Genomic DNA, 9,641 nt, shown 5'->3' with positions numbered 1-9,641 from the left:
GAGGGGGCTCAAAGCAGTGTCAGGCTTAATTAATATTCCCACCAACACACAGTTTAAAACCAACCTTTATGTCATTTAGTGGATTAACTCACATAGCATGTTTAAAAATAAAACTAAAATAGAAAACAAATCACTAGGTTTAATTACATTTCTAGGGATTGTAAAATTTGGTCAAGTTTATATAATTTCCACAGAATTTGGCCTGTTAAATGGTGGGCAGGATTGCAAATTTACTGAGCCCCAGAAAAAAGTAATAATTTTATATTGCTTGTGTTAAACATTTAAAAGCACTCAGAATGTTTGATGTGTCATGGGTTTGAGATAACTGCATTAGATTACTGGTATTTGGGAGTAAAAGAAAATTTTGGCATCTTCCATTCTGTTTTTAATGCAAAGAATTATGAAGGCAAAGACGAGTTAATGGTCCATAGTTCCATTACTTCTTCCACCCTTGTGTTTTTAGCATCGTATCATTCTCCAGTTAAACGAATTAAATGAGACCATTGAGTAAGAATTGTGAAAGTTGTAAACATAAAGAGCAAATATGAAACTTCTTTGTTTTTGTTCTTCTAATTGTTTTCTTTATTGGGTTGTATTAATGGGCACCGGAAGGTGCTCGTTAATAACAATTTTTTTTGCTAACTTTATGGCAGCTTTTGATAGTTTTTTATTTTTTTAGTAATTTTTTGGTAAATTTTTTCACTTTTTTTAAGACCCATAAAAGGAAATATTAACATTTCCCTTTTTTATTTTGCACTTCCTGGCCCAGAAAATTAATAATAAAGTCCCAAATTTGGACCCTCACCGATTAAACGACCCATAATCTCATTGGTAAAGAAACAGTTCCACTTGCATGGACAGGTTCCACTGACAGTAGAAACATGTTTTCCCTTCATATATATTCTGTAAATGTTTTTTCAATTGTGTAGAGGTCTGTGTCTGCACATTAGATCCAATGATTCTGGTTGTCCAGCTAATAAAAAATGTGCCCTCAGATAAGGTACCCCTCCTTGTCCACACATTAAAATGTGTTTCCCTAACCATTGATTATTGATCATTAGCCATATCTTCCGGTCTCTAATTTGTGGACATTGTTAATTTGGCAATTGTGTTTGAAATTTTGGCAAGTGGACTAATTCAATATGATATTTTTTATTTTCGTAACATTTGATTTTAAAAAGTAATTTGCTTTTGCAAGCAATTTTCTCTGGTGAAATAGACGCTAATCTTTTATATTGTAATTCGTCCAATGATCAAATCAAGGCTCTCACTTTGTTCCAAATATCTAGTTAGGCGTCTCGAGCTCATTATACTTCGAAAATCTTAAGAGTGCTATCGGAAGACTTTCTCATCTAGGAGTTGGCCTATAAGGAGGCTCTTGTACTTAGAAACGCACGAGGCATTGTCTCATTCAATGTAAATAGAGTAAAACAATGTCCTTTCCAATCTCAACCAAATATATATATATATATATGAGAACAAAATAACAAGTTAATTCTGATTATTCTGTTGTTTTGGTTCCAAAAGATAAGAAACTGATTCAGCAAATTCGTTCCCATTCTTCTTTCCTATGTAAATTATAATGCATCCCGCCAACATGGAATGATGTGCTGGGTTCAAATTGGGGGACCATCAATTTCAGCAGTAACTGTAAAGCCAGAAAGAATTCAAAAGAACATAGACAGTGTTAGTGTCTCTAGCAATTGAGGCCCCCACATAAGCAGGAAAAAAGAGCAAAGACACAAAACGATTGAAAATGAAGATCTATCTCCTTCATATGGTGACAAATGCGGTTGTAGTTGTAACTTGTAAGATAAAAGGGTCTTTGAAGCTCAACCACAAATACACTATCCTTTCCCTGCTCACTCACATTCTCACATTTGTTACAATTCACTTTCTGGAAACAGTAAAACGAATAAAAGAACCCATAGACAAGAAGACAAGACAGAATATAAAAAGCATAAAGCGTACAAATAACAATTACAAACTTACAGCAAATGTACTTTAGCTAGCCTCAGTAATTGCAGAATAACACTATTGAGTCTAATTGCTTGGACAAAGGTAATAAATTTCGTACCCGAAGCTATACTGGTTTGACGAGTAAAACGATATATTTCGGTACTGGTCAATACTGATGTACCATTTCGAGTTTATCATTATATTTTATATTTATAAATATATATATAAATAAAAGTTTACCATAAAACATTACATCAATTTAGAACAAATTATTCATGATTTTAGACTTTAATATCAATTAGAAGAAAAAAAAACACACAATATAAAAAATAGAAAGCTTAATTATTCATTACATATTAAGAAATCAAATAATATTAGTAAATTAATATAAGTAAGTTACCATTCTATCTTTACAAAAATTCAAAAATTACAAAACTTAAATCGGCCGGTATTTAAACCGGTACGAAACGTTGGCATTTTAATACCGGTATATGTACCGATACAGTATCGACCACTTTGGTTTCGACACTGTAGGTATGATATTAAAAATATATATATGTATATATACATAAGTATATAGTATCAAAAAAAAAAAAATCCACAATTGTTAAGGTGGCTTGTGTAAGTGGTTTTAATATAAGGTGTGTCAGTGTGAAAAGGTGATTGCTGCAATCATACATTGCCACGTCAACAGTTGTGGAAAAGATTGTAAAGTATTGCTCATTGGTTTGAACAAAACCAAAGATCTTTTCTTTTTCCTTTTAGTGAAATGTTAACAAGCACCGCCCGGCGCTTGTTAAAGTTTCTTTTTTTTGTGTTTTATTTAAAAAAAAAAAAAAGTTGTCAAACAAATTGTCAAACAAAGTAAAATGAAATTGCCAAAAATTGAAAAACTGTCAAAAGTTATCCAAAAATTTACCTAAAATATGTTGTTAACGGTCACCGGAAGTTAACACAACCCTTCTTTTTAAATGGGTCTGAAGCTCAAGTGTAAATTGCCAGACTTGAGCAAGCAGACTGAAAGATGGTCCACAAGCTCATTGAATATTCAGCAGGTTTGAGTACTTAATGACCTCAGTTTCATGTCAGAAGATACCCATTTTACAAGTAAGCTACGAACAACCTATTTAAGAGGTTCCACTAGGCTCAAGCTAAGGTCAAACCTAAGACCAACTGGGTCAAAATCTGATGCTTCCTAGGCCATGTGAGGCGAAGGCCACGCAAGGGCCAAGACCAGGCAGTAAATGGCCTTTGGTTTTATGTGTGGGGTTTTGGAGGGAGAGGCATGCGTGTGTTCCCTAAGCTCATTGGCATACATTTTCTTGAGCTGATAGCATATGTGTGTTCCCTAACACCAAGTAGACACAACTGCAAGTATAAAATTTAAGCACATTTGTCTACATTCTTTTCTAGCTCCCTCTGCAATGAGATATAAGTTTTCTTGAATTCATTTTGAAGATCACCCTCTGTTCACCAAAATTAATGGGCAAGCCAACTCACAATAACCTTAGAGGTGATAAAGGATTTCAGTTATCAAATAAGAACACATTAAAAAATTCATGTCTACATTAAAATTATGTTCCATCTCTCTCTCTCTCTCTCTCTCTCTCTCTCTCTCCTCCCTAAGGTCCATTGTTGGGGAGAAAACAAATGTAGATCTTATGTCCTCCAATAGAAAATTGAAAAGGATCCTTTCTTATAGGGATGGGAGTAAAAGGACCTTTATAGATAAAAGTTATATTTTATAAAATAAACATAGCTGGAACCCAAAAATCTTCTTGAATCATGTTACCATAGAGTGAGAGGTTATGTATCATGTTCACACATACCTAATAAAGTATCAAAAAAGATTTCTCAAGGGTGAAAACATCGAACTTGGATCCTTCTGACTGCAATTAGAGAGATGCCCTTAGATGCACTAAATCATGTTGTGATATCACTTTGTGGCATCCATATTCGAAGAAGCCGATCATAAAACGAGCAAGTAGCCACCACAGAACTCTTATTTTTGCCTTCCTGGTTTGATTCACATTTCTGCCAATCTGCTCCATATGCGAGTGAGTCATGCTTACTATATGTTTCAATCACTTCAGTGTTATCCCCTTCAATCTTAACAACTGCAAACCCGTTGTGCATGCAAGCCGCCAAGACAATATCCAGTAAAATAGGATGGGGCTTGATTCTCCAGACACCTCCCCCTAAACAAATTGAAGTTTCATTTACAGGTTTTGAGATTGATCTTACATCCCATACCCTCAAGTGCTCGTCATAACAACCAGTAAGTACAGTATTAGGATCACTAGGGCTCTTCACTATGCAACAAACACCCATCTTATGAGCCTTGATATTCTGAAATGCTAACTTAGAAGGACTATCCCGTAGATCCCAACAACTGAATTTGCAGTCATCCGAACCACTGTATACCAGTTGGGGTTGGTGAATATCAAAAGAAGTTGCCCAAAGCTCAAAATCATGCCCTTTCCATTGTTGTTGTATTTCAATTTGTGACTCCAACACAGAAACAATTGAGACAGAACCATCAGAAAGACCCACTGTGATTGATGTGGCTGAGGGGTTCCAGTCAAGGCAAATGCACATGGACGAACTGATTTTTACTCCATTTATCTCTTTCAAGAAACTCCCTGCATCAGCAGTTAAAAACAAAACCATATATAACGGAAACAGATATAATAGCCAAAAGCTGCAGCATTGCCAATACAATATTTTCAGTTGAAACAAAAGCTACAGCATTTAATAACGTCCACTTTGTTCTTGGAAAATACAAGCGAAAAGAAAGAGATAATCTTAATAGCTTCTATTCTAATACATCTTTACACATTTATTTACTATTTTTTAACATTCTCCTTTCTCTTTTCTCCATACTTCTTTGAAATTATGTACTCCTTTTCTCCACACTTTCTGACAAACAAAGTAACAAACTGACTGCTAAATTATTTATATGCTACAGAAATAGAGACCATACCCTCTGCTCCATCTGAACTATCCTCAAGACTGTAAGTTCTCAGAAAACCATCAGCATCCGCTTGAGCAAGCAAAGAACCCACATTACTACCCCCAACTGGACTCCACTTTATATCAAATATGCCCACTGTGTCCACACGATGAAACAAATCAAGGCAACCCATGTTAGCATCGACATTGAACAGTGATATGCTCCCAGATCGACTGGGACAATCCCCTTCTTGTAACGTGTACGTTGAAGCCGCCAGAACATGTTGGTAAGAATCGTGCGGACAAAACTCCACAGCATCAGCATTGCCATCTAGATAGCAATGTGCCACATCCATGCCTAAATCATTGACACAAAAATAATAATAACAATAATAAAAGAAACCCAAATTTCCTTGTAATGTAACTTAACAATTATAAGTTTATAACCCAAAAAAAAAAAGTAAATTTAGCATATATGGGCATTTTGTCGAACGCCTTATGGGCAAAAAATCATATAATCAACAACCGCGTTGCTTTAATTTTAGGAGGAAGTAACATAAATTTAAACGAATACAATATATATCAAAGTTTTCAGAGAGCTTATGCTAAGGAAACTCAAACTAAGAAGGAACCGAAAGTTGCAGATGTTACCGTTATGGTAGTTGGAAATTGGAAGTTAGTCCCAGGTTGTGTCAAAATGAAAGGTCTGTGTTTTTTTTTTTTTTTTTCCTGAAATAGCATCTTATGGGCTTTTTTTCTTACCTCTACTATGGGCCCTTTTTGATAGCCTAATCCAATCACTGTTATTTGTTCTGACCTTTTTGAAAAAACTTTTAGCCCAATTACAAGTCTGGGCCTGTTCCACACAAGTTTGGCATAGAATAGATGGTACTGTAAACCGGTAATAATAAAACATTTGTAAATGGATTATTCTAGAAAATTTTATACCACTTTTATAAGAAATATAAAATGTGTCAAAAAAAATTTCCATAAAAATTTTTAAAAAATATTTTTTAACCATTGCCCTTTGGCCATCCACTAACTTTTCCCTGGATAAATGACAACCTACTTTTTTTTTTTTTTAGAATAACTCGTTTTTTGTTTTTTTGTTTTTAATAGAACATGTATTTGGCACGTGGAATCTTTTCAACCAAATTTTACTGTTTGTACCAATTTTTTTTTTATAAAAGTAATAAAATAAACTAAATAATTTGTTTTACCATTAAGCCATTAACAATATTTTGCTCACGAAAATATGTACTCATATCTCTTTTGTAATTGGATAATATTAAGTATGTTTTATTTTGATAGTCTTTTATAGCAGGTCAATTTTTTTTTTTTATCATCCTTTTAAATTAGAATTATACTCATATCAAAAGGATTAGACAGTTTGGAATCATTAAGAATTTTTTGGAAGGGTATAAGATTTTTTAAAGTATTTCCAAAGTCCAAATGTTTTAATAATCTTTCATTTGCTGAGAACTGCACTAACGTGGTATTTATACTCATATGTATTACATTATTGGGCCCATAAATTTGTTCTATAATTGATTGTTGTTATTAGGCATATTTGATTTATTGGGCCTGAAATGATTGTTAATGTAAATAAGCTTAGCCCAACCCATATGATTTAATTGGACTAGTTTCATAGTTTGTTCTGGAATGGTTTATTAAACTTTCTCAATTAAAGCCTAGACTAGACTAGGCCCCAACTGGGAACTTACAAGTTAGAATAGCTTCTGTCTGTGGTTTCTCAGGCATAGAGCACCAGCAGCACTAGTGATAAATAGCTATATAGCTATTTGTAGTATCACTAAAACTCAAAATGTACTTTAATAGTAGAGCTAAAACAATACTTTTTTGGCCCCATAGCTATAGTGCACACCTATTTTTAGCTGTGCACAGTAACTGAAAGGTAAAAAATAAAAAAATATTTTGCATTCACACTATTTTTCTTATTTTTTATTCTTTCTTCTGCATTTTATTTTGTGTTTACACTACTTTTCCTCTCTTCATGTCTCTATTCAGTGATTTCTATGCATTTCATTTTATGTTCACATTACTTTTTCTCTCTGTGTCTATGCAGTGATTTCTATGACGTTGATGGGGGATGTGGTTGTGTTTTGGTAGTTGAATGAAATATTATTTTATTGTAGTATTTATATTATTTTATTATGTAAAAAGTAAAATAAAACAATTGCTACATGTGAGGAGATAAAATAGATAAATGACTTTTTGTGATGCTAAAAAGTTAAAAATTTGGCTCCACTCTTGTGGATGTTCTTCTATGTATTTCTTGAGTCTGTAATGTGGTGTTTTGTGACTGCATGAAAAGGAGTTTGTTAGATTAGCTAATTCCAACCACAAACTAAGAGTCAAAAAAGTAATAAAATTAGTTTGTGACTCATGCATATGCATGGAAAAAAATTAAGAACAATTACAATTGCACACTATTTACATTATTTAATGCCTTTTTAATTGCACTCCTCAATTCTTGTAATGTAGTAAATAGCTTCATCAAAATTAAAAAATTAAATTGGACACTTGGCATCAAATTAGACTCCAATTGAAGTCTAATTTAGAATCAAATTTTCCCTTAGTTTTGACTTTAAGAGGTTCAATTGATATTATTGCGGTCTTCTTGGCTTCTGCGTTAGGTTTTAATGCACCATTTATTTTTGTCACAAAAATTTTAAAATTTTAGATATGACACCTAGCACAAAACGAGCTATACACTTAGAATATATCATAATAAAATTTCCTTTTTGTATAAAAAAAATAAAAATAAAAACTCTATACAAAGCTATTGAAAAATTTTCAAGATCAAGAAATATTTGCTCAAATGAAATTCAAATTCACTTCAACGAAAATAATAATCCAAACAAAAGCTTCATGATTAGTTTGCTAAAAGTTCAGTTGAGTGAAATCGTCAGGATTTAAAATCCAAGCTTCATGAGTAGTTTACCTAACTTTGGGCACATATATACCACTTAATGCATGACTTTTTGAAGTGAGAAAAACTTTCATGATTCATACTATAGAAATACAAATAAAATCTTAGTTCTTTCTTTCCAAAGATATTGAAAAACTCTATACAAAGCTATTGAAAAATATTCAAGATCAGGAAATATTTGCTCAAATGAAATTCAAATTCACTTCAACAAAATAATAATCTGAACAAAAGCTTCATGATTAGTTTACTAAAAATTCGGTCAAGTGAAATCGTCAGGATTTAAAATCCAAGCTTCATGAGTAGTTTACCACTTAATGCATGACTTTTAGAAGTGAGAAAAAACCATGATTCATACTATAGAAATACAAATACAATTAAAATCTTAGTTCTTCTTTTCCCATAAGCTAAACTAAAAAATGATTAGGTTTTACCCACTCATTTTATGATCCCTTAGAAAGCATATGCAAGATTAGTTTGAAACCACAGAAATTCTTTCCAACGTGTTCAGTGCCAAAGATTATTCTTCATGCGGAGGAGGCTTGTTTGTGGAGAAAATCCATATAGAATGATTCCAAAGATTTTGAGACTAGTGCGATAGAAAGGCAAGCCGGATTTGTAAAAAATTTATATAAAAAAAGTTTAGGTTACAAAGGTTTTGTAAGTTCTAACTAATTATAACTTTTCCTATATATTGAATATCTAATGTGATCGGATCCCCAAAGTGTTTATTCTATTAGATATGTTTTTTTTTTTATTGGTTTTCTAATTTGTTCTAAATCTTCGTATTGTATATATGTTTCATGCTTAATTATTATTTCTAAAATTTGGTATTTAATATTTGTAGTTAATATTTGTTATTCAATTAGCACCTCTTAATATTTAGCAAAATAAAAAACCCCTAATGTTTTCAACAGAGACCTTTAAGATTTAAATTTACTCTTCCCAACTATCAAATTATATATAATAACTTTTAAATAAATAAAAAAACTTATAATATATGGATGAATTTAGCAACTTAGTTAACTAATAGTCCAATAATTTTTTTCAGATGTTGTGAATCTTGTGGTGGTTTCTATTATGTTTCTAAAAGTAACAATAACACATCTTAGCAACAAAAAATAAGTTGCAAAAACTCATCTATCTGGAAGTTGACTCTTTCAAAATTATTTTAGAGTATTTTCGAGAATTTTGACCATTCAAATTTAATCTTTTAATGACTTTGTGTATAATACAAATATAACCATAGTCAGCGCAGTGGCCAATGGCATTGTTTTTAATTAACCTTAGAAAAGGGCTGGAAGGACAAATTCTAGTTGCTAAGTTTGGTACGCATATCTCCCAATAAGAAAAAGTGGGGAAAAAAAAGATGATACACAATCATTTTTACAGCAATTAAGTCAAAATATTTTTGTTGATTCTCATTTGAATTTATTAATGATATCAATTATTTGTCAAAAAAAGAGACTAAGTTTGGCTATAAATTTAGTTATAGTTTAAGGCTACAAGTGTCCCACTCAAAAAATTAACATGATTACATATTTTGAAAATCTAACTATTAGATTATATATTCTTTATATTATTAACACACATATCAAATTTTGTGTTAATCGGATATTATTTACTATTCAATTCATAAACTTTTTTTATACATAATTTTATACTATAAAAACTTGAAATTTAAATATTTGACTGATAACATGTCTATTGATATTTGATCTTTTGAAAAATCTGCAAACTTGAAGAATATAAGAAGGAAATGTAATTCAATGGTAAATTT

At 31.7% G+C, this 9,641-nt stretch overlaps 1 protein-coding gene across 2 annotated transcripts; it reads right to left on the bottom strand.

Annotated features, from left to right (window-relative positions):
• Window positions 1-1,516: 1,516 nt before the first annotated feature.
• Window positions 1,517-5,639, bottom strand: LOC142630906 (uncharacterized). Of its 2 annotated transcripts, XR_012843467.1 has the most exons (4): window positions 5,563-5,639; window positions 4,943-5,269; window positions 3,789-4,601; window positions 1,517-1,648 (listed from the first exon to the last, which is right to left on the bottom strand). XR_012843467.1 is itself a non-coding variant. In XM_075804965.1 (3 exons), exons 2-3 carry the CDS (start codon window positions 5,265-5,267, stop codon window positions 3,883-3,885), a joined length of 1,044 nt encoding a protein of 347 aa, XP_075661080.1. In that variant the 5' UTR covers window positions 5,268-5,269; window positions 5,563-5,639; the 3' UTR covers window positions 3,681-3,882. The 2 variants fall into 2 exon arrangements, 1 of the variants encoding a protein (XP_075661080.1); XM_075804965.1 differs by lacking the exon at window positions 1,517-1,648 and having other exon boundaries at window positions 3,681-4,601.
• Window positions 5,640-9,641: the final 4,002 nt, after the last annotated feature.

The sequence above is a fragment of the Castanea sativa genome, chromosome 4, assembly GCF_040712315.1.
Source record: "Castanea sativa cultivar Marrone di Chiusa Pesio chromosome 4, ASM4071231v1".
Classification (NCBI taxonomy): domain Eukaryota; kingdom Viridiplantae; phylum Streptophyta; class Magnoliopsida; order Fagales; family Fagaceae; genus Castanea; species Castanea sativa.
The sequence above is the reverse complement of the archived record's forward strand: the minus strand, read 5'-3'. Positions and strand labels throughout refer to the sequence as shown.